The sequence below is a fragment of the Dipodomys spectabilis genome, unplaced genomic scaffold, assembly GCF_019054845.1.
Source record: "Dipodomys spectabilis isolate Male_0828 unplaced genomic scaffold, ASM1905484v1 ptg000042l, whole genome shotgun sequence".
NCBI lineage: Eukaryota > Metazoa > Chordata > Mammalia > Rodentia > Heteromyidae > Dipodomys > Dipodomys spectabilis.
The window spans coordinates 2,249,959-2,275,515 of NW_024870719.1; the positions used below are offsets into that span (position 1 = coordinate 2,249,959).

General features: G+C 39.7%; 1 protein-coding gene across 4 annotated transcripts in view; it reads left to right on the forward strand.

Annotated features, from left to right (window-relative positions):
* LOC122106533 (signal recognition particle 54 kDa protein) overlaps positions 1 to 25,557 on the forward strand; it is a 97,023-nt gene that overhangs the window by 8,129 nt on the left and 63,337 nt on the right. For all 4 annotated transcript variants that reach the window (XM_042677913.1, XM_042677910.1, XM_042677911.1 and 1 more), the window contains 6 exons: positions 5,269 to 5,378; positions 14,794 to 14,885; positions 16,438 to 16,522; positions 19,909 to 20,013; positions 23,038 to 23,104; positions 23,190 to 23,247. In XM_042677913.1, the coding sequence (XP_042533847.1) occupies positions 5,301 to 5,378; positions 14,794 to 14,885; positions 16,438 to 16,522; positions 19,909 to 20,013; positions 23,038 to 23,104; positions 23,190 to 23,247 (485 nt within the window). In that variant the 5' untranslated portion in view covers positions 5,269 to 5,300. The remainder of the gene's footprint in view (positions 1 to 5,268; positions 5,379 to 14,793; positions 14,886 to 16,437; positions 16,523 to 19,908; positions 20,014 to 23,037; positions 23,105 to 23,189; positions 23,248 to 25,557) is intronic.

Consider the following 25,557-nt stretch of genomic DNA (forward strand, 5'->3'; position numbering starts at 1 on the left):
AATTCTGAAAAGTTATAAATAATGATGTTAGTTTAAATGTGCAATATCTGTTACAGTTAGAGCATTAAATAACTTTTTTTATTTTTTATTTAGCATTAAATAACTTTTGATTTAAGACTGAGAGCAGGTAAAGCAGTAAGCTCATGGGAGAGAGGGAAAAGGAGACAAAAATTCCTGCCTCATGCAGCCTATATATCAATAACAGAATTACAGACCACAAGTAATACAAAGAAGTTATGTGTAAGTGATTAGACAAGAGATCCCATCAAGAAATGGCACCTGGGATAGTGTTCTGAAGGGCAACATGGAGGGAACTATGCTATCAGCAGGAACAAGAACAGGCATTGTGGAAAGAGTCAGCAGCAATAGCAAGAAGATCAGTGTGTTTAAGTTCAGATGTATGTGTCTGTGTGTAGGGGGAGTTATTATGCACTTAAGGATGTCTCTTGAGGACTCTACCTCTTCATGCAGTGGGAAGTTATTGAAATTTCAAGCAGATTCAAAATTCAGATACCAGGATTTTCAGAAACAGGTTTTTTTTTTTTTAATTGCAGTGAAAACAGCTTATGTAAAGTTATTATTAGGTGTTCTTATTCCTCTCCTGAAGTACAGGGTTTTTTTTTTTGTTGTTTTTTGTTTTTGGGTCCGGTCGTGGGGCCTGAACTCTGGGCCTGGGCGCTGTCCCTCTGCCCTTCAGCTCAAGGCTAGCTCTCTACCACTTGAGCCACAGTGCCACTTCCGGCTTTTTTCTTTTTGCTTATGTTGTGCTGAGGAATCGAACCCAGGGCCTCATGCATTCAAGGCAAGCACTCTACCACTGAGCCACCTTCCCAGCCCAAGAAGTGCAGGTTTTTATAAGGAAAAATACTTTAAAATATGCTTCTAATAAGTACTTATTTAAGGAAAAGTGAGTTGGAAACACGAAAAGTATTAAAAAGAGCCACTTAATTTGGGGAGATTGTTTGTTTTGCCGGTACAAGTGTTTGAACTCAGGATTCTGTGCCTGTTTGGTTTGCTTGCTCAGTTGACAGTCTACCACTTGAGCCACACCTCCAGCCTGGCTTTTTGCTGGTTAATGAGATAGCGTTCTGTGAACTTTTCTGCTTGGATTGGTTTTGAACCTCAGTCCTATGAAGCTTAGCTTTCTGAGTAGGTAGGATTATAGACGAGCTATTGACTTGTGGCTAGATTTAGATTTAAGAGTTTAAAATGTAGAATGATCTGTTTATGACATGATCTGAAAAAGTTAACTGTGGTGTCATAGATGATAGGATTACATCACTCCAGGAACATAATGATAAAGGAGATGAACTCAAACAGCTGAACTTATTTCTTCCATGAAAAATATTTACTTCAGAATTTCCTTTAATGATATGGGATTAGAAATAAATCCTGGTTGTTTTCAGTGAAGTAGTTGCTCTTTCAAGTTTAGCAACCATGTAACTTTAAAAAACAAAAACGAAACAACTTCTGGTGAGCAAAATTTCCCCCCAGATCTCATCATGTATTGGTAGTAGCTGTCTTCAACTTACAAATTTCTCAGTTTCACTTTTGGCAGTGTGGCTGGGATACTTCCTTGCCACTTACAACCCTTCCTGCCTCTCTTCATTCCCACAGGTCTGTACTCTTTAAGTGTTGAATGAGTTAGCTTTCTTGTCCCCAATTTTTTTATTTTTAATCTCCTTAGTACTCTGTAGATGGAATCATGTCTGGCTAATGTTGCTTGACTAAATTAGACTAGATTAGGATTACCAAAATGGTTGTTTTGAACAGTTAACTTTTCTGTTAATAGTACATGTGTTTGACAGTGGATGTCCAGAGCATTTTACTTTGTGTGTGTGTATATGTTAGGGTGGCTGTACTGGGATTTGAAGTAGGGTCTACACTTACCAAACTGTTTTACAATGACTACAATACCTCTTTATTTATTTATTTATTTTTATTTTTTGGGTCCGGTGGTGGGGCCTGAACTCTGGGCCTGGGCACTGTCCCTCAGCTCTTCAGCTCAAGGCTAGCACTCTACCACTTGAGCCACAGCGCCACTTCTGGCTTTTTTTTCTTTTTGCTTATGTGATGCTGAGGAATCAAACCCAGGGCCTCAGACATGCAAGGCAAGCGCTCTACCACTGAGCCACCTTCCCAGCCCTACAATACCTCTTTATAACTCTTGTTTCTTTTATTTATATTTCCTCTGTCTGACCAGAATATTTTGTTTATTGCCTTCCTACTTCCCAATAATGCTCAATAATCTATGCATAGAGTACATCAGCAAAGTGTAAGTATGCCCCAGGTTTCTTGAGACTGTAGTTCTGCTCATCCAATTTCACACTTCTCAATTTTCTTTCATTCTCTTCTCCATTTACGTAAATCCTACCTATATTAAGAAATTCTGGTGCTGGGAAGTTGGCTCAGTGTTAGAGTGCTTGCCTTGCATGCATGAGACCCTGGGTTCAATTACTCAGCACCACATAAGCAGAAAAAATTAAAAAGCCAGAAGTGGCGCTGTGTCTCCGGTGGTAGGGCACTAGCCTTGAGCTGAAGAACTGAGGGGGAGTGCCCAGGCCCAGAGTTCAGGCCCCACGACTGACAAATTAAAAAAAAAAAAAAAAAAGATTCTCTTACCCAAATTTGGGCAATTTACCACCCAATTTCAGTAAAACACTTTGTTTTCTAATTTTTTTTATTTCTTTCAGTTTTTATAGAAATAATTATTAACAATTGACCATTTACCTTTATTGCTAGTAATTTGCCAGAATTCTACAGAAAACAGAAGCAATACTCTGTGTGTGTGTGTGTGTGTGTATACAGATATAATAGTTAAGTATTTATTGCAAGAAATTGGCTCAGGCAAGTTTTGGAGTCTGGTAGGTCCAGAGATGACAGGATAAGTTAACAAGCAGGAGAGCCAGTGGTGTTCATTCCAAGGCTAGCAGTCTTGAGATCCAAAAGAGCCATTGTTTTAATTAGAAGGCAGGGGAAAAAGACGGGCGCTGGTGGCTCACGCCTGTAATCCTAGCTACTCAGGAGGCTGAGATCTGAGGATCGCGGTTCAAAGCCAGCCTGGGCAGGAGAGACTGTGAGACTCCTATCTCCAATAAGCCACCAGAAAACCGGAAGTGGCGCTGTAGCTCAAGTGGTAGAGCACTCGCCTTGAGCTGAAGAGCTGAGGGACAGTGCCCAGGCCCAGAGTTCAAGCCCCACGACCGACAAAAAAAAAAAAAAAAGAAGGCAGGGGAAAAAACAAAAAACAAAAAAAACTTGCTTCTGTTTGTAATTAAACGTGACGAATTTTCTCTCACATGGATTTTGCACTTCATTCTTGGGCTATAAATAAATGTATTGTGGAAAGAGAGTACTAGTTGTATTTACTTATTTCCTGTGAGTTCTTTCATACTTAACATGTAATATTATATCTATTCTTTTAGAACATTATTATGCTTTGAAGCTAGAGGGGATTTTTGAAGTTACTTTGTTTTAGAGTTCGGAGAATTGGGCAACAGCTTTAAAATAAGAAGAGTAATAATAACTTTTTCTCTTGGATGGTCGGAAGAATAAAAGGGAATTATATATGTATATACTATAATAACTTTGCACAGTGCCTCATATAGTTAATGGCTCAACAGTTGTTTTGTACTAGAAAAGTTAAGTGATTTATTCATTAAACATTGTCTTTTGCTTAGGAGCAAGGATCCAAATAGCATAATTCTCTTCTTTTTTCTTTCTTTTTTTTTGTTGTTGTTGTGGGGCTTGAACTCTGGGCCTAGGTGCTGTCCCTGAGCTCTTCAGCTCAAGGCAAGTGCTCTACTACTTGAGCCACAGTAGCACTTCTGGTTTTCTGGTGGTTAATTGAAGATAAGAGTCTCATGGACTTTCCTGCCTTGGCTAGCTTTGAACTGGGTGTTCAGATCTCAGCCTCCTGAGTAGCTAGGATTACAGCCATCAGCCATCAGCGCCTGGCTAATAGCATAATTCTATAATGTGGAATATTAGTATTCCTGGGGATTTCACCTTTTTTTTTTTCTGTCATGGGGCTTGAACTCTGGACCTGGTCACTATCCCTGAGCTCTTTAGCTTAAGGCGAGCTCTCTACCACTTGAGCCACAGCACCACTTCCAGTTTTCTGGTGGTTAACTAGAGATAAGAGTCTCATGGACTTTCCTCCCCAGGCTGGCTTTGAACCACGATCCTCAGATCTCAGCCTCCTGAGTAGCTAGGCTTATAGGCATGAGCCACTGGCACCAGCTTCACCTCTTTCTTTATTCCTTTTTTGTCTTTCTCTGTTCTTCCATCCCTCCCTCCTTGTCCTCTCTTTTTCCTCCTCTCTTTGGTAATACTCAGTGGTGGACTCAATGCTTCATACTTGTGAGGTAGGCCCTCTACCACTTGAGCCAGCTCTTTTTGCTTTATTTTGTTTTATTCAGGCATGGCATACAATTTCCTATCCATGCTTCCCATGCAAATTGACAGGCCAGAGTCACCAGGCCCAGCTATTGATGAAGATAGGGGTCTCACTAACTTTTTGCCTGGCTTGGCCTCAGTTATTTTGTATCTCTCCATTACAAAAGTGTAAGCCAAGGATCTCAGCTCTTTCTCTTTTCATTTAAAAATGTACATAAGGACTGGAGCATAACGTAAGTGGTAGAATGCTACATGGGAAGCATTCTGCTTTCAAAATTTTAATGCTGCCAAAAGAAGTGCATATGATTTATCATTCAGTCATTTATTTCACAAGTATTTTGTCAAAGTAATTAATTTGAGGTTACATTATTATTTCCTCAAAAGATATTACTTGACATTTAACATTAATAGGTTCAGGGATGGGAAGGTGGCTCAGTGGTAGAGCGCTTGCCTTGCATGTCTGAGGTCCTGGGTTCGATTCCTCAGCACCACATAAGCAAAAAGAAAAAAAGCTGGAAATGGCACTGTGGCTTAAGTGGTAGAGCGCTAGCCTTGAGCTGAAGAGCTGAGGGACAGTGCCCAAGGCCCAGAGTTCAGGCCCCACGACTGGAACCAAAATAAATAAATAAATAAATAAATAAAATTTACAGGTTCATAGAAAAGATTCTCTAATTAGATTCACAAAGTCAAGCATCATAGCCAGTTAGCAGTTTTATTTTTGGGCATGAGAATCTTAAGGCTGTAGAAGCTGAGATTATAGTGTTTAACACTAGAATACTTTCATTTGCACCTTTTAAACCTTTTTTAAAATCTGCCATGAGAAATGAGTGTGTTTCCAAATGTTTTCATTCAATATTTTTTCCTTTGTAGAGTTCTTATAAGTATACCTTAAAGCCTTCAAGATGGTTCTAGCAGACCTTGGAAGAAAAATAACATCAGCCTTGCGCTCATTGAGCAATGCCACCATCATCAACGAGGAGGTATGGACATTATTATATGACATATATGTGATTAAGCATGGGGGAGCTGGATGATTAATAACCAGCCTATATTTATTTCATGTAGATTGAATATTGTGGATAAGCCTAAATCTAGTAAGAAATCAACTATCATACCATTATTTTATATTTTACCTATCTGTAGAGAATTTAGAAAAATAACAAAAGAACAAAAATAATCTTAACTGGCATGCAAAAATAGAGCATTGGAAATCTAAAACTTCATTGACCTTTTTGTTTCTTCTTTACTAGGTATGTGCTTATCTGATTTTTCTCTCTGGCTGTGTGTGTGTGTGTGCGCGTGTGTATGTGTGTGTGCGTGCGTGCGTGCGTGCGTGCGTGTGTGTGTGTGTGTGTGTGTGCGCGCGCGTGTACGCACGCACACCAATCCAGGGCCTAGGCATTGTCCCTGAGCTTTTGTGCTCTAGTGCTCTGTCACTTGAGCCACAGTTCCATTTCTGGTTGTTTGTGGTTAATTAGAGATAAGAGTCTCATAGACTTTCCAGCCTAGACTGGCTTTAAACCACTATGCTCAGATCTCAGCTTCCTAAGCAGCTACTATTACTGGCCTGACCCACTATCACTTGGCTTTCTCTGACTTCCCTTTAGCATGCCTCATGAAAACCTAGCTCTTTTATCTTCATAATTTTGATTCATTTTCTCACAAATCTTGTGGGAAAATGCTTCAGGGTTTTTTTGTTGTTGTTGTTGTTGTTTTGTTTTTTTGTTTCAGGTAAGATCTTGAGTCTTTGCTCATGGCTGGCCTTGCTGGAAATCTTTCTGCCAATAGAATTTCAAGTAGTGTGGATTACAGGCTTGAACCACCACACCTGGCTTATTTGTTGTGATAGGGTCTGACATTTTTTTGTCTGGGCCCGCCTCAAATTGTGATCATCCCAATCTCCACCTTCTGAATATCTGGAATTATAAGTGTGTGCACCATACCTGGCATTCAAGTACTTTCTGACCTTGCATTTTGAAAACAATTCTATAAATTTTTTTTTTTTTTTGGCCAGTCCTGGGGCTTGAACTTAGGGCTTGGGCACTGTCCCTGAGCTTCTTTTTGTTCAAGTCTAGCACTCTACCACTTGAGCCACAGTGCCACTTCCGGCTTTTTCTGTGTATGTGGTACTGCGGAATCAAACCCAAGGTTTCATGCATGCTAGGCAAGCACTCTACCATAAGCTACATCCTCAGCCCAATTCTATAGAATTTTATATCAACACTTTTTTTTTGGGGGGGGGGGGACTTTACCTTCATTTTATTTTTTTTATTTTTTTATTTTTTTATTGTAAAGATACTATACAGAGGGTTACAGTTACATGAGTGAGGTAATGAGTACACTTCCTCTTGAACATTGTTACCCCCTCCATTGTTTTCCCCCTACCATCCCCTCCCTCCCTCCCTTCCCCGAGGTTCTTTTTTTTTTTTTTTTTGATTGTGATTAAGTGATTACATAATTTCAAAGTCACAAGTTCATTCTAACTTTCCTGGAGCAAATTGTCTATCACAGTCTGTAATATATAACAGTGTTCACATGTTATATACCATATTTGTGATCAGCAGCATGGGGATATTTAGTAGTGGTTCAACCAGATGAGCAGGAGTTCTTTGTTTCTTAAGTCCTGTTAGTTTTGTCGTATCACCTAACCTTTTGGATTTAGCATCCACTTATGAGGGAGACCATGTACCGTTTGTCTCTTCGTTCTTGGCTTACCTCGCTCAACATGATTCCTTCTAGCTCCATCCATTTCCCTGCAAATGCCATTATTTTGTCATTTCTAATGGCTGCATAATATTCCATTGTGTATAGATACCACAATTTTTGGATCCATTCATCTGTGGTGGGGCATCTAGGTTGTTTCCATATCCTAGCTATTGCGAACAGTGCTGCAATAAAAATGAGGTGCACGTGTCCTTGTATATTGGTTCCTGTTGTTCAGGGTAGATGCCTAGAAGTGGTATGACTGGGTCGTAAGGGAGGTCAATCTTTAGCTTTCTAAGGACCCTCCAGACTGCTTTCCAAAGTGGTTGTATAAGTGTACATTCCCACCAGCAGTGTAATAGGGTTCCTCTTTCTCCACATCCCCTCCAGCATTTGTCGTTGGCTGATTTGTGGATGTGGGACATTCTGACTGGGGTAAGGTGGTATCTCAGGGTTGTCTTTACTTGCATTTCCTTCACCACCAGGGATGATGAACATTTCCTCATGTGTTTCTTTGCCATTTTTATTTCTTCATTTGAGAAGTCCCTCTTTAGTTCCCTTGCCCATTTAGTAATTGGTTTGTTAGGTTTGGGAGGGATTAGTTTCTTGAGTTCCCTGTATATACAGGATGTTAACCCCTTGTCTGATATATTGCTGGTAAATAATTTTTTCCAATTAGTTGGTTGTCTTTCTAGCTTAGTTGCGATAGATTTAGCTGTGCAGAAGCTTTTTATTTTAAGGTAGTCCCATTTGTCGAGTCTCTCTTCAACTTGTTGTGACCCTGGGACTCTGTTCAGGAAGTTCCTTCCTGTGCCTATTAGTTCAAGTGTCTCTCCTACTCTGTCCTGCAGTAGTTTCAGAGATTCAGGTTTAATGTTAAGGTCTTTAATCCATTTTGAGTTGATGTTGGTGCATGGTGATAGGCTGGGATCCACTTTTAGTTTTCTGCATGTGGCTGCCCAGTTTTCCCAGCACCAGCGGTTGAAGAGGCTGTGTTTCTTCCATTGTATGTCTTTGGCTCCTTTGTCGAATATCAGCTGGCTGTAGGCCTGTGGATTTATTTCTGGATCTTCTATTCTGTTCCATTGGTCTTCGGGTCTGTTTTTGTGCCAGTACCATGCTGTCTTTGTTATTATAGCTCTGTAGTAGAGTTTGAAGTTCGGCATGGATAGCCCTCCCATATTGTCTTTATCCCCTAGAATTGTTTTGGCTATTCTAGGTCTTTTGTTGTTCCATATAAATTTTTGGACTGTTTTCTGTATTTCAGTGATGTACATCATTGGGATTTTAATAGGAATTGCATTGAATTTGTATATTAGTTTTGGAAGTATTACCATCTTTACTATATTAAGTCGGCCTATCCAGGAGCATGGGAGGTCTTTCCATTTCCTAGTGTCTTCTGCAATTTCTTTCTTTAACTTTTTATAGTTCTCATTAAATAGTTCTTTTACATCTTTGGTTAGGTTAATTCCTAAATATTTTATTTTTGGGGAGGTTATTGTGAATGGGGTTGCTCCTTTTTTTCCCTCTCTTCCTGTACATTATCAGTGTATAGGAAGGCAACTGATTTTTGTGGGTTTATTTTGTATCCTGCTATTTTGCCGAAGTGACTTATGATTTCTAAAAGTTTGGGGATGGAGTTTTTGGGATCGTGGAGGTATAGTATCATGTCGTCTGCAAAAAGGGATAGTTTAACTTCTTCTTTCCCTATGCGGATCCCTTTACTGTCTTTTTCTTGCCTTATTGCCCTGGCTAAGGGTTCTAGGACTATATTGAAGAGGAGTGGAGACAGTGGGCATCCTTGCCTTGTTCCTGATTTTAGGAGGATTGGTTGTAGCTTTTCCCCATTAAGTATAATATTGGCTATTGGTCTGTCATAAATGACTTTTATTGTTTTTAGAAATGTTCCTTCTATTCCTATTTTCTCCAGAGCTTTTAGCATGAATGAATGTTGAATTTTATCAAAGGCCTTTTCTGCATCTGTGGCGATAATCATGTGATTCTTGACCTTGGCTCTGTTGATATGTTGGATTACATTTATTGACTTATATCAACACTTTTAACAAACTAATGGAATTAAATCATTTTTAGACCATCTTAGAAATAACTTAGTCCAGCCTCTCATTTAACAGAAATAAGAAGCTACTTTCACATGTTTATTTACTGTTTGACCTAGGAGTAGAATTCTTTTTCCTAATTTCTAATGAAGAGTTTTTCTAATAATTCTTTTTACTCTCTCAGCAAAGCAAATTTCTGCAGATGGATGCACTGTTGGCAAGCAAGCAATATTAAATAATAAATCATAATACAAATTATTGTTTAGTCTTATAGTCTAGAATAACAAAACAACAGTCTTCCGGCAAGTATTCCTTGTTGTATAGCCCTTACTCTCTTTCATCTCTAGGAAAAAAGGTCCAATGGTGACCTATGGCTTTAATCCAGCATTCAGAAAACTGAGATAGAAGGATAGTGAGTTTGTGGCCAGATTGGGTTACATAGTGAGACCCTGTACATAGTGAGACCACTTCACACACAAACACACACAAAAAAGGAAATTTGAAAAGTGCTTTGTGCAAAGTAGAGAAACAGCTGTTTGTTGATGTTATCATTTTTTTTGGTGGGTTGTGCTCCTTGAACTCAGGGCCTGGGCATTGTCCCTCAGCTCTTTTGCTCATGGCTAGTGCTCTACCAGTTTGAGCCATAGCACCACTTCCAGTTTTCTGGTGGTTAATTGGAGGTAAGTCCTCCTTTGTTCTCACTGTGCAAATGCTTCGAGTGCTGTTTAATTAATCATCCAAGTGAACTTATTTGTAGTTTACTATCCAATGGATTAACTTGTAGATGTATAGAAACATTCTAGTTATTACAAATAAGGGAAACCATGCAGCCTATGTTTCTTTGGGTCTGGCTTACTTAGATCAATATAATTTTTTCCAAGCTTTTCTATTTCTTCATGAATGGAGCGATGTCATTCTTTCTGATGGAAGCATGGAATTCCATTGTGTATATATACCACATTTTCTTGATCCATTCATCCACTAGGGGCATCTGGGTTGGTTCCATGTCTTAGCTATGGTAAATAATGTTGCAATAAACATAGTTGTGCTGGTAGCTTTAGTATACCCTTGTTTGTGATCGTTTGGGTAAATGCCCAAAAGTGGGATTGCTGGGTGATAAGGGAGCTATCTTTTTTTTTTTGGCCAGTCCTGGGGCTTGAATTCAGGGCCTGGGCACTGTCCCCGAGCTTCTTTTTGCTCAAGGATAGCACTTTACCACTTGCGCCACAGTGCCAATTCTGGCTTTTTCTGTTTATATGGTACTGAGGAATCAAACCCAGGGCTCTACCACTAAGCCACATTCCCAACCCAATGTTTAGTTTTTTGGGGAACCTCTGTACTGCTTTCCAGAGTGGTTGAAGAAGCTTACATTCCCACCAACAGAATACTAGTGTTCCCTTATGGCCACATCCCCACCAGCATCTGTTACTGTTAGTTTTCTTGATAGTGGCCATTCTAACAGGAGTGAGGTAGAATCTCAGTGTTGTTTTGACTTGCATTTCTTTTATGGTCAGAGATGTTGGATATTTCTTCGTGTGTCTATCGGTCATTCTTCTTCTGAGAAGTCTCTGCTTAAGTCTTTAGCCCACTTATTAATAGGGTTGTTGTTTCTGTGAGGGTTTGTTTTGGGGGGTTAATTTTTTGAACCCTAAGTACATTTTAGATGTGAGGCTCTTCTGATACATAACTATAGTAATGATCTTCATTCTGTAGGCTTTCTATTTATCTTGCTAGCTATGTCCTTTGCCATGCAGAAACTCTTCAGTATGATACAATCCAATCCCATTTATTCATTCTTTCTTTGATTTGTTTTGATTCTGGATCTTAGGAAGTTTCAACCTGTGCCAAGGAGCCTTAGTGTTTCTCTATCCTTTCCTATACTATTTTCAGGGTATCTGGTCTTACATTGAGGTCTTAGATCCATTTGGAATTGATTCCTGTGCAGGGTGATATGTAAGAATCTAACTTCAGTTTTCTGCATATGGATAGCCAACTCTGCCAGCACCAATTGTTGAAGAGATTGTATTTCTTCCATCCTGTGTTTTTGGCTCCCTTATCAAAGATTAGGCGGGTGTAGGCTAGTGGATTCATTTCTGGGTCTTTGATTCTATTCCATTGGTCCTCTAGATCCACTGAGGGGCATCTTGTGCCAGTACCAAGCTGTTTTTATTACTATGGCTTTGTAATAAAGTTTGAAATTTGGTATTCATATTCCCCCAGCACTGTTCTTCCTGCTGAGGATGTTTTGGCTATTCCAGGTCTTCTCTTGTTTCTTATGAATTTTTGGATTGCTTTTTCTATATCATTGAAGAATGTTGTTGGGATTTTGATGGGTTTTTGCACTGAATTTGTAGATAGTTTTGGGCAGTGTTGTCATTTTCATGATCTTAATCATCCCATTCTAGGAGCATAGGAGGTTTTTCTAGTTCCTTAAATCTGCCTTAATTTCCTTTTTCAGTTTTCATCATAGAGGTCCTTCACATCTTTGGCTAATTTCTAGATTTGTTTTTTTGTGGGGTTTTTTGGCTCTTACAAAAGGAGTTGCTTTCCTGATTTCAGCCTTGCTCTTCTCATTGTTGCCCTATAGAAAAGCTACTGATTTTTTTGTATGTTTGTTAATTTTATACCTTGCTAAAGTTTTGTCAAAGTTTCAGATTAGCTCAACTAACTTGGGGAAGGAATCTATAGAGTTCTTTAAATACAGGATCAGATCATCTGCAAAGAGGGATTATTTTTATTTTTCTTTCCCTATTTAGGCCCCTATTTATGTTTGTCTTTTGCCTTATTGCTCTAGCTAGGAAATTCCAATACTGTATTGAAGAGAAGTGAAGAGAGAGGACATCCTTATCTTGTTCCTGATTTTAGAGTAAATGGTTTTTTTTTTTTTTAAATTTTATTTTATTTTATTTGAGAGCATTCTGTACAAAGGGGTTACAATTACATGGGCATAGAGTAAATGGTTTTAACTTTTCACCATTAAGTATAATGTTGGCTATGGTTTGTCGTATACAACCTTTATTTTACTGAGAAATATTCCATGGATTCCTAGCTCCTCCAGAGCTTTTATCATAAAGTGGTGTTAGAACTTGTTAAATGCTTTTTCTGTATCTATTGAGATGATCATGTGTTTCTTGTTCTTGCTTCTGTTGATGTGTTGAATTGATGTTAATTGACTTGCATATATTAAACCAGCTTTGCATCGCTAGAATGAATCCCATTTGATCATAGTGAATGATTTTTTTGGTTAGTTGTTGAAGTTGGTTGACCAGTATTTTATTAAGAAGTTTTTTGGGTATTTTTGGCATGGGACTTGGACTCTGGGCCTGGGCACTGTCCCTGAGCTCTTCAGCTCAAGGCAAGTACTCTACTTCTTGAGCCACAGCACCACTTCTGGTTTTCTGGTGGTTAATTGGAGATAAGAGTCTCACAGACTTTCCTGTCCAGACTGGCTTTGAACCACAATCCTCAGATCTCAGCCTCCTGAGTAGCTAGGATTACAAAAGTGAGCCACCATCACCTGGCTTATTGAGATGTTTTGCATCTATGTTCATCAAAGAAATGGGTCTACAGTTCTCTATCTTTTAGGAATCCCATATGGTTTTTGGATGAGGGTTAAGTGATCTTTCCAGCTGGGAAAGTGTCTCAGTGGTAGAGTGCTTGCCTTGCATGCATGAGGCCCTGGGTTCCATTCCTCAGCACCACATAAACAGAAAAAGCTAGAAGGGGCGCTGTGGCTCAAGTGGTAAAATGCTAGCCTTGAGCTGAATTGCTGAGGGCTAGCTCCCAGGCCCAGAGATGAAGCCCCACAACTGGCAAAAAAAAAAGAAAGTGATCTTTCACTTTCAAATTTCATTGAAGAGTTTGAAGAGTATTGGAGTGAGTTCTCCTTTGAAGGCCTTTTAGAATTTGGTTGTGAATCCATCTGATTCTGGGCTTTTCTTGAGTGGGAAGGCTTTTATTGCCATTCCTATTTCATTACTTTAGTTGGTTAAAATTTTCTTGATTTAGTTTGGGTTTATTAGTACTTGCTTGAAATTCTTCCTTTTCTTCCCGATTCTCAAATTTGTTAACATAAATGGTTGCAAAGTATTCCCTTATAATGTTCTGGGCCTTGCTGTTTCTGTTGTGATATCTCCATTCTTGTTTCTATAATTTTATTTATTTGAGTGTATTTTCTTCTTTTTTTTTTTTTGGTCAGATTTGCTAAGTGTCTGTCAATTTTTTTTTTTTTTTTCAAAGAACCAACTCTGTTTTGCTGATTTTATGTTTTTTGGGATTTTTTTTTGCCTCTAAGTCTTTTATTTCTAATTTAATTTTTATTAGTTTTTCTGTCTGCTGGTTTGGATTTGGCTTGTTCCTCTATTCAGGGAGGTTAAGGTGCATCATTAAATTGTTGATTTGATATTTCCTCAATTTGTTGCAGGTACTCAGAGCTATGAATTTTCCTCTGAGTACTGCCTTCACTGTGCCCCAGAGGAGCTGATATTTTATGTGTTGGTTTTTTTTTTTATCTCCACTTAAATACCAAAAAGCCAGAAGTAATGGCTTAAGTAGGAGAACATTTGGCTTGAGCTGACCTGAGTTCTAGCCCTAGGACTGGCATTAAAAAGAACCTCAGTCTTCTATAGCTAGGAGTAGCTAGAATTACAGGCATGAGTCATCAGTGCCCAACTAATTTCATCAATTTTTTAGAGTATTTGTAGGGCATGTGAAGTGAGTTGATGGACAGAATTTGTTCAAGAAGTATTTGAGGGCTGTATTTTGTACATTTTGCTGTTACAAGGAATGACCAGTGATCAAAATATACTAAAATTCTTCCCCTTGTGGAGGTTACATTTTATTGTATAAGTGCAAACACTCACATACATACACACACAGTATGTGTGATGATAGTGAATTATTAGTGGAAGAAAGTCTTTTTTCTAACTTTATTCCTGAACAGAAATGATTCAGATGGGTAAATTTTCTTTTGTCGTATTTTCCTCCAGGGTAGCCCAAATAGGAAAAGTAGATACTGTGAATATATGCATCAGAGTTCTTCTGTGACACAGAAAACACCAATGGCAATATTGATTATGTTAGTAATTTCCTTTGTCTTGGGTATTATTTTATTGTTACTACTTTAAATAGCAGTGAAATTGGCTGGTAAAACTACATGGGATGACATATAATGGGTATTCCTCTGCAAAGCTAACAAAAGAACTTTCCCCTTCCCCGGCAGTGTGCTCTTATTTTTTATTAAGCTTTGGTAGTATATATACCTCATCAGACATTGGATTTTTTTGTTTTGGGGGTTTTTTTTGGTGTTGGTCCTGAGGCTTAGATCTAGGACCTGGGTGCTATTCCTGAGCTTTTTTGTTCAAGGGTAGTTTTCTACCACTTGAACTACAGCTTCTACTTTTGGCTTTTGTTGGAGATAGTTGGATATAATTGGAGATAAGTCTCCAATTGGAGTTAATTGGAGATAAGTCTCAGGGACTTTCCTGCCTGGCTGACTTTGAACCATGATCCTCAGATCTCAGTCTGCTAAATGCTAAAATTATACGCATATGAACCACAGTGACCACCCAGTCATGGTTTTCATATAATTGAAATGAAACACTAAACATACTAAATTTATGTTATTTATTTTCAGGTACTAAATGCTATGCTAAAAGAAGTATGCACAGCATTACTGGAAGCAGATGTTAATATTAAACTAGTGAAGCAACTACGAGAAAATGTGAAGTAAGTTAATGGGGTACAAAACCAGGACAACTATGTTTATTTTATTGGAATGAGAAACCAATTAGCAAGGTTTGCTTAATCATGAAAGATGTCTATTAAATAGCACTGGAGCAGCTAGAATTCAGGTTAGAAAACTGATTCAGGGGCTGGGAAGGTGGCTCAGTGGTAGAGCGTTTGCCTTGCATGCCTGAGGCCCTGGGTTCGATTCCTCAGCACCACCTAAGCAAAAAGAAAAAAAGCCAGAAGTGGCGCTGTGGCTCAGGTGGTAGAGCGCTAGCCTTGAGCTGAAGAGCTGAGGGACAGCGCCCAGGCCCAGAGTTCAGGCCCCATGACCGGACCTAAAAAAAAAAAAAAACTAGTTCAAAGGATAAATTGCATGTAGCTTTCATTTAATTACAGATTTTTAAAATACTTTTTCATATACTGTACTAAATATTATCACATTTTAGTGTAAAAGTATTTTATGCTGGTACCATGGCTTGAACTCAGGGATCCAAACCCTCTTGGCTTTCTTGGTTGGTGTTGTATTACTTGACCTCTATCTTATTTAAAAAAAAAAAACAAAAAACTTTTCAATAACTCATAGTTTTTTTTGTTTTTTGTTTTTTTGGGTCCGGTTGTGGGGCCTGAACTCTGAGCCTGGGCGCTGTCCCTCAGCTCTTCAGCTCAAGGGTAGCGCTCTACCACTTGAGCCACAGCGCCACTTCTGGCTTTTTTTTTTTTTTTTTGCTTATGTGGTGTTGAGGCATCGAACCCAGGGCCTCATGCATGCAAGGTAAGCACACTACCCTGAGCCACCTTCCCAGCCCCACTAACTCATAGTTTTGAATAGAATAGTGGTGTGATTTATTGTTGGAGGATTATATTCTCTTTTGTTTTCCTTTTTGGTTTCTCATCCATGTTTGAATGATGTGTGTGGCCTTTGTAATTGCATTCACTGGGGCCGGGCACCAGCTGGGATAGAGTCACTGCATTAACTGCTTGAATCTCACCTGTGTCTTACCCAAGATAGCCCTCTGTGTGTATTTTTTAGTCTAGAAATAAGTGTGTCATCATTTAAACATAACACTAAACAAGTCCTTTTTCTCTCATAAAGATGTGTAAAATAAACTGTAAGAAAAATAAAAGGAGTACAGTCATGTAAGGACAAATTAATATTTATGTTTTCAACTGAAAGTTTTGAGAAAGTAAGCATTTTTGCACCTAATAATTTATGGTACAGGGGCTGGGAAGGTGGCTCAGTGGTAGAGCACTTGCCTTGCATGCCTGAGGCCCTGGGTTCGATTCCTCAGCACCACGTAAGCAAAAAGAAAAAAGCCGGAAGGGGCACTGTGGCTTAAGTGGTAGAACACTAGCCTTGAGCTGAAGAGCTGAGGGACAGCGCCCAGGCCCAGAGTTCAGGCCCCAGGACCGGACCCAAAAAAAAAAAAAAAAAAATTTATGGTACAGTTCAGTAATTACATGGATATTAATTGGAAGACTATTAATAGGACTGATTAGTCTTAACTTATTCTCTCTTTCCTGTCCTAAACATCACCACCATGATGAATAGGTCTGCTATTGATCTTGAAGAGATGGCATCTGGTCTTAATAAAAGAAAAATGATTCAGCATGCTGTATTTAAAGAACTTGTGAAGGTAAAAGTATATCACCATTGTGCATTGTGCTATGGTTTTATAGTACTCTGTGAGCAAAAGTACACTAGAATTATTAAATACTATTTCAGAATCTGTTTTTTATATTTAATGCAATATTTATCTGTATTACAGTAATGAAGCATTAAGGTGTATAAAATTGCCTGTTTTTATTAGTTTACTTAGTACACATATGAATGTCAATGCTGTTCTTGCTCAAAATGCCAAGGTTAAGTTGTAAAGTGTAAAACTTCACTATAGATAGATTGATAGAAGGGCTTCTCACCTTTTTATCTTTTAATCTAAGTATTGACTAGTGATAGTCCTTTTTTGTACAGGAAACTTACAGCTGACAAGTGTTGTTTTCCTTACTATTCATCATGTAAAACTTCCCTTTGAAATATCTTGAGTCATTCTTAGATGATAAGCAATTTTGAATTAGCAAAAATATTTTTCAAGAGCCGGGCGCTGGTGGCTCACGCCTGTAATCCTAGCTACTCAGGAGGCTGAGATCTGAGGATCGCGGTTCAAAGCCAGCCCGGGCAGGAGAGACCGTGAGACTCCTATCTCCAATAAACCACCAGAAAACCGGAAGTGGCGCTGTAGCTCAAGTGGTAGAGCGCTCGCCTTGAGCTGAAGAGCTGAGGGACAGCGCCCAGGCCCAGAGTTCAAGCCCCACGACCGACCAAAAAAAAAAAATATATTTTTCAAGGGCTGGGAAGGTGGCTCAGTGGTAGAGTGCTTGCCTTGCATGCTTGAGGCCCTGGGTTCGATTCCTCAGCACCACATAAGCAAAAAGAAAAAAAGCTGGAAGTGGTGCTGTGGCTCAAGTGGTAGAGTGCTAGCCTTGAGCTGAAGAGTTGAGGGACAGTGCCCAGGCCCAGAGTTCAGGCCCATGACTAGACCCAAAAAATAAAATAAAATAAAAATATTTTTCAAGTTGTAAATATAACCTATTGCTTCACACTGGAACTATTATTACTGCTACTATCATGCAACTATGTTGCAAATCTTAGAGCTTTGAAAGTTACCCTGGACCAGATGCTGGTGGCTCATGCCTATAATCCTAGCTACTGACTAGGCTGAGATCTGAGGATGGCAGTTCAAAGCCAACCTGGGAAGGAAAGTCTGTGAGATTCTTACCTTTAATAAACTACTCAAAAAAAGCCAGAAGTGAGCTGCAGCTCAAATGGTAGAGTTAACTAGCCTTGAGCAGAAGCAGCTCAGGGAAAGCACTTAGACCCTGAGTTCAAGCCCCAGACAAGCCCCAGAACCAGCACGCGTGCACACATGCAAACGTGCACACATACATAAAATTACTATGGTGCTAGTAATAGGAATAGAAGAAAAAGGAAGGAACTGTTAGTTTTTAGAGAGATAGATGTCTATTAATGATTTACTCTGATTTTTTTCTATATTGTACAAATATTTTCATTTATTTGGTACCAGTGCTGAGAAGTGTTTTGGAAAAGTCCAGCCAACTCATTTGGCTGTGCCATTTCAGTTTGGTCATTTGATGAGGCAAAATAATAAAAATAAAATCAGCCTAAAGGAAGTAAAGAATTCATCTAATACATACTTCTCAGTTTGCAGCTAAGGAAACTAGATAGTACCAGAACAAATGTCTGATCTCCAGACCCATTGTGTAGGATCTCCCGAAATATTTACATATTGAGGTCAGCATAGGATGTGTGGAAATTGTTCGCGTGGTTTCTGTAGTTAATTCTCAAGCATCAAGTGCTTCAGTAGGAAGCCTTTAAAAATGCCAGTTAGTTTGGCATTTGTTCTCTAAAACCTTACTTTTCCTCTGTCTGTGTGTGTGTTGGTGTGTGCGCGCGCACACCAATCTTGGGTCTTAAACTCAGGGCCTGGGCATTGTCCCTGAGCTTTTTTAAACTCAAGACTGGTGCTCTACTACTTGAAACATAACTTCACTTCTGTCTTTTTGGTTGTTAGAGATAAGAGTCTCACATACTTTCCTGCCCAGGTTGCTTTTGAACCACATTCCTCAGATCTCAGTCTCCTGAGTAGGTAGTATTGTAAGCATGAGCTACTGGTGACTTCTGACTCTTACAAAACTGGTGATTTTTTTTTTAACCTTCCCTTTATAATAATTTTATTTATTGCTATTATTATGATGTGATTGTACAAAGGACTTACAATTCTGTACCTTTATAATAGTTATATAAAGCAGAAAATGATTGCTATTGGAGAATATAGCATTTGATCTGGAAAGTCTTAAAATTTGTAATTTTGCCACATGTAAACATTTGTTAAATTTCCTAAGTACTCTACCACATGTAGCCACTAGCCACATCTGATTTTTGAGCATGTCTAATGAAACTAGACTAAATTGAGGCATACTTTACCTATGAATTACACACTAAATGTACTGGGCTAGGAATTTTTTTTTTGGGGGGGTGGTGGTCCTGGCTGGCTTCAAACCTCCATCTCCTGATATCTGCTTCCCAAGTACCTAGGATTACAGACCTGGCTTTACTCTCTCCCTTTCCCTACCTCCCTTTTTGTTTTTCTTCTTCTTTTTGGCTTTTTTTCTGGTCCTGGGGCTTAAACATCTGAGTCTGTGCACTGTCCCTGAGTTCCCTTTGCTCAAGGCTAGCTATCACTCAACCACTTGAGCCACAGTGCCACTTTGGAGATAAGAGTCTCACAGATGTTCCTGCCTGGGCTGGTTTTGAATTGTGATCCTTAGATCTCAGCCTCTTGAGTAGCTAGGATTACAGGTGAGTGCCACTGGCGTACAACATAGCTTTAGTTTTAATGTTGCTAGTGGAATATTTTAAATTTCTATATCTGCTTTGGTTATTTTAATTGTTCATATGGGTCAAAGCTCATCTTATGTTTTATTGAAATATTTTTAGATCTTTGTCCCTAAATTGGTTTCAAAATAAAGGTTTAGTCATGACTTTACAATATAATTTTTTTTTTTTGGGTCCGGTCGTGGGGCCTGAACTCTGGGCCTGGGCACTGTCCCTCAGCTCTTCAGCTCAAGGCTAGCGCTCTACCACTTGAGCCACAGCGCCACTTCTGGCTTTTTTCTTTTTGCTTATGTGGTGCTGAGTAATCGAACCCAGGGCCTTGAGCATGCAAGGCAAGTGCTCTACCACTAAGCCACCTTCCCAGCCCCTACAATATAATATTTTGCATTCTTAAATTTCTCCTTGTAAGAGTGTGCTAGAGTTACACACCAGTGGCTCACACCTGTAACCCTAGCTACTCAGAAGGCTGAGATCTGAACATCGTGGTTTGAAGCCAGTCCAGGCAGGAAAGTTCATGAAACTCTTGTTTTTATATTTTAAGAATTGTCAGGAAGGGAAATGGAATGTTGACATATGTAACTTTATATTTTTATTTATATTTTAATGTAGCTTGTAGATCCTGGAGTCAAAGCATGGACACCAACTAAAGGAAAACAGAATGTAATTATGTTTGTTGGATTGCAAGGGAGCGGTAAAACAACCACATGTTCAAAGGTAAAATACATTCTAAGAAAAAGTCAAGGTTAAAGGTATAGCTCACAAAATACAACTCTTTCTTGCCTAGCATGCACCAAGCCAGATTCAATACTTTGTTTGTTTGTTTGTCTTTTGTTGGTCCTGGGGCTTGAACTCTGGGCATGGGTACTGTCCCTCAGGTCTTCAACTCAAAACTAGTGCTCTACCACTTGAGCCACAGTGCCACTTCCAGCCTATTCTGTTTATGTGGTGCTGAGGAATCGAACCCAGGGCCTCATGCATGTGAGGCAAGCACTCTACCACTGAGCCATCTTCCCAGTCCCAGATTCAGTACCTTGTACTGAAAAAAAGAAGTCATGAACGTATATTTTTATAAATCAAGTTTTATGTTAAAACTGTTATGTATTCATGGTATATTACACTTGATAATTGAACATATCTATTATGCTTTTATGTTTTTTATAAGGTAAGGTAATTGTCTTATGATTGTCTTGTCAGAATGCTACACTTCTGTATAATAATGGTGGTTTAAAAAACAAAAGCCAGGGGCTGGGAAGGTGGCTCAGTGGTAGAGCGCTTGCCTTGCATGCCTGAGGCCCTGGGTTCGATTCCTCAGGACCACATAAGCAAAAAGAAAAAAGCCGGAAGTGGTGCTGTGGCTCAAGTGGTAGAGTGCTAGCCTTGAGCTGAAGAGCTGAGGGACAGCACCCAGGCCCAGAGTTCAGGCCCCATGACCGGACCCAAAAAACAAAACAAAACAAAAGCCATTCATGTCCTTTAAGAACATAAATATGAGCCGGGCGCTGGTGGCTCACGCCTGTAATCCTAGCTACTCAGGAGGCTGAGATCTGAGGATCGCGGTTCAAAGCCAGCCCGGGCAGGAGAGACCGTGAGACTCCTATCTCCAATAAACCACCAGAAAACCGGAAGTGGCCCTGTAGCTCAAGTGGTAGAGCGCTCGCCTTGAGCTGAAGAGCTGAGGGACAGCGCCCAGGCCCAGAGCTCAAGCCCCACGACCGACAAAAAAAAAAAAAAAAAGAACATAAATATGAGCCACGTACATGTGGGTCATGCCTATAATCCTAGTTATTCTGAAGGCTGAGGATAGAAGGATTGTGATTTGAAGTCAGATTGGTCAGAAAAGTTCATGAGACTCTCTCTCAAAACTAAGCAGTAAGGGGGTGAAGAGGCGTGGAGATGGGAAGGGATGGGAAGGGGAAACAAAGGAGAGGCAACAATGCTTGATAAGAAATGAACTCATTACCTTGCTCGTGTAATTGTAACCCCTCTGTACGGTATTTTCACACACACACAAAAAAAAACCAAAATGGATTTGTAAAAAACAAAACAACAACAAAAAAACTAACCAGTAACCAGGTGGCTCGTGCTTATGATCCTCACTACTAAGGAGGCTGAAATCTGAGGTTTGCAGCTCAAACCCAGCACGGGCAGGAATGTACACGAAACTCTTATCTCCACTACCTATCAAAAAGAGAACCTGGAGTGGAGTTGTAGATCAAGTGATAGAGTACTAGCCTCCAGCACAAAAGCTCAGGGACAGTGCCCAGGCCCAGAGTTAAAGCTCCAGGACCAGCAAAAAAAGAAAAATAGGGCTAGAGGTATGGCTCAAGTGGTAGATCATCAGCCTAGTAGTTATTCAAGCATGAATCCCTGAGTTCAAACCCCAGTATTGCAACTAGAAAAAAAAGAAAAAAAATAACGTGTAAGACATGATGTTGAGGGGAATGAACTTCTTTTTCAATATCCTATTGTTCATTATATGGGTATTTGGCATTTCTTTATGCTGTTGTTTTTTTTTTTTTTTTTTTTGGGGGGGGGGGGGGTCTGGTCGTGGAGCCTGAACTCTGGGCCTGGGCGCTGTCCCTCAGCTCTTCAGCTCAAGGCTAGCACTCTACCACTTGAGCCACAGCGCCACTTCCGGCTTTTTTTCTTTTTGTTTATGTGGTGCTGAGGAATCGAACCCAGGGCCTCAGGCATGCAAGGCAAGCGCTCTACCACTGAGCCACCTTCCCAGCCCCTCTTTATGCTGTTTTAATGCATTGTGTCACCCTATGTCCAGAATTGGGTGCCTTAACATTTTTTCTTTTTCCACACTACAAATCTTAACCATATTTTAATTTGTTTGTGTCTGAGACGCATTATTATTTTAGAGAGTCTTATTAATTTTTTTTTTTTTTTTTTTTGGTCATGGGGCTTGAACTCTGGGCTTGGGCGCTGTTCCTCAGCTCTTCAGCTTAAGGCCAGTGTGCTCTACCGCTTGAGCTACAGCATCACTTCCGGTTTTCTAGTGGTTTATTGGAGATAAGAGTCTCACAGGGGCTGGGAAGGTATCTCAGTGGTAGAGTGCTTGCCTCACATGCATGAGGCCCTGGGTTCTATTCCTCAGCACCATATAAACAGAAAAAGCCGTAAGTGGCACTGTGGCTCAAGTGGTAGAGCACTAGCCTTGAGCTGAAGAGCTGAGGGGCAGCGCCCAAGCCTAGAGTTCAATCCCCATGACCAGCAAAAAAAAAAAAAGAGTCTCATGGACTTTCCTGGCCCGACTGGCTTTGAACCACGATCCTCAGCTTTTAACTTCCAGAGTAACTAGGATTACAGGCATGAGCCACTAGCGCCCAGCTTTACTATATTTTTAAGCCTAATTAATAGAAGTTGCCCTTTTTCTTTGGTCGGTTGTGGGGCTTGAACTCTGGGCTTGGGCGCTCTCCCTGCGCTCTTCAGCTCAAGGCGAGAACACTGCGCTTGAGCCACAGCGCCAATTCCGGTTTTCTAGTGGTTTATAGGAGATGAGTCTCACGGACTTTCCTGCCCTGGCTGGCTTTGAACCATGATTCTCAGATCTTAGCCTCCTGAGTAGTAGGATTACAGGCGTATAACAAAATGTTAAAATAAAAAAATAAAATAAAAAATACTGGCTTCAGGTAAACTATAAGCAGTTTTACTTCTAAGTAAAATCAGAATGAATGGAAGAAATTACATGCCTAATGATGTTTTATAATGTTTTTAATCTTCCTTTCTCAGTTAGCATACTTTTACCAGAGGAAAGGTTGGAAGACCTGTTTGATATGTGCAGACACATTCAGAGCAGGTAAGGTGTATGTTGCAGTTTAAAATTTTGTTTTGTACAATTTTTATTTTCAAGTTTAAGGATTCATTAATTCTTTATCTTTTAGGTGCTTTCGACCAACTAAAACAGAATGCTACCAAGGCACGAATTCCATTCTATGGAAGGTTGGTTACTACCTTTTCTTTTACATTTTTATGCTTCATCATGTCTGTGTTTTGTGAGTTTTTTCCAAATGTTTTTAATTTTTTTTTTTTGTCAGTCATGGGGCTTGAACTGAGGCTTGAACTGGACACTTTTGTGTTCAAGGCTAATGGTCTACCACTTTGAGCCATAGCACCACTTCCTGTTTTCTGGTGGTTAATTAGACATAAGAATCTCAAAATTTCCTGCCAGGGCTGGCTTGGAACTATTTGGATCCTTAGATCTCAAGCTTCCTGAGTAGCTAGGATTACAGGCATGAGCCACCAGTGCCCAGCTTAGTTATACTTTAATTTATGCTTTGTAGATATAGTCTTTTCTGGGCCAAAATAGGGATGTAATTAACAACTTACTGTTTTCTATGTAATATGACCTTGCTGATCCAATTTGTTGTGGATCAGAGGGGAATTACTTAGTTTGTAATTTTTCCTCTAGTTATCATACTTCCTGGTATGCTCTACTACTTCCTTCTGCCTTTTTGTTCTATTATCCTTTTTTTAATTAAAAAAATTTAGTATGAGGATTTGAATCCAGAACCTCATGCTTGTTAGGCAGGTGCTCTACCACTTAAGCCACAGCCATAGCCGTTTTGCTTTAGTCATTTTTCAGGCCAAGGTTTCACGTTATTGCCTAAAGACAGCCTTAGACTGTGATTTTCTTAGTTATGGCCTCCCAAGCCTCCTACGTAGCTTGGCATGCATCTGGATGCCCAGCTTATTGATTAAAATGGAGTTCACTAAAATTTTCCTCAGCTGGCTTTAGAACCATGATTATTCTGATCTCCACTTTCTAGTAGTTGTCACTGTAGATGTGAGCCATTACTCCTAGATAATTTTTCAAAAGTTTTTAAATAGGGTATTCTTATGTAACTCAGATATGTATCACCCACCATTCTGTTGTTTGTTTTAAGACCTAACTGAAGCATTGCATCATTAAGTACACACTGGTACACAGACTGGTAAAATGTTTTTATCAATTAAAAGCATTTAGTAATTGGGACTGGGAAGGTGGCTCAGTGGTAGAGCGCTTGCCTTGCATGCATGAGGCCCTGGGTTCGATTCCTCAGCACCACATAAGCAAAAAAGAAAAAAGCCTGAAGTGGCGCTGTGGCTCAAGTGGTAGAGCGCTAGCCTTGAGCTGAAGAGGACAGTGCCCAGGCCGAGAGTTCAGGCCCCATGACCGGGCCCAAAAAAAAAAGAAAGAAAGAAAAAAAGCCAGAAGTGGCGCTGTGGCTCAAATGGTAGAGTGCTACCCTTGAGCTGAAGAGCTGAATGACAGTGCCCAGGCCCAGAGTTCAGGCGCCATGCATGACCGGACACACACACAAAAAAAAATTTAGTAATTTTTTTAGAAAGTGTTTGTTCATTCTAAAATGATTTATATTCTAAATTATGTCAAGTGGAGATTCTGAAATGATTAAGTATGTGGTCTATACATATTAGAATACTTAAAGAAGTCTAGATTCAATTTAGAAGGGCTTAATTTAGAGGCTGTTTAAGAGGATTTCCATTTTGTGGCTGGACAAAAGAAGCCAAACCATAAAAAAAAAAAAAAATTTAATGAGCTCAGTCTGAATCCTAACTACCTACTCAGGAGGTTGAGATCTGAGGATCGAGGTTCAAAGCCAGCCCAGGCAGGAAAGTCCATGAGACTCATCTCAAATTATCCACCAGAGAACTGGAAGTGGTGCTAAGGCTCAAATGGTAGAGTGCTAGCCTTGAGCTGAAGAGCTGAGGGACAGTGCCCAGGGCCAGAGTTCAAGCCCCATGACCAACCAAAAAGAAAATTTAATCATATTTTAATAACATTTTATGTTAACTTCTAACATTAAAGAATATAGATAGGGGCTGGCACTGGTGGCTCACGCCTATAATCATAATCCTAACAACTCAGGAGGCTGAGATCTGAGGATCATGGTTCCAAGACAACCTAGGCAGATCAGGTAGGAGTCCTTGAGACTCTTATATCCAATTAACTACAAAAAAACTAGAATTGGAAATGTGGTTCAAATAGTAAAACACCAGCCTTGAGTTTCAGAAACCAAATGAACACAAGGCTCTAAACCTAGGCCAATGGCTCATGCCTGTAATCCTAGCTATTCAGAAGGCTAAGATCTCAGGATCACAGTAGGAACCAATCTGGGCAGGAAAAGTCCAAAAAACTCATCTTCAATTAACCACAAAAAGACAGAAGTAGAGCTATTCTTTTTTTTTTGGGTCCAGTCGTGGGGCCTGAACTCTGGGCCTGGGCACTATCCCTCAGCTCTTCAGCTCAAG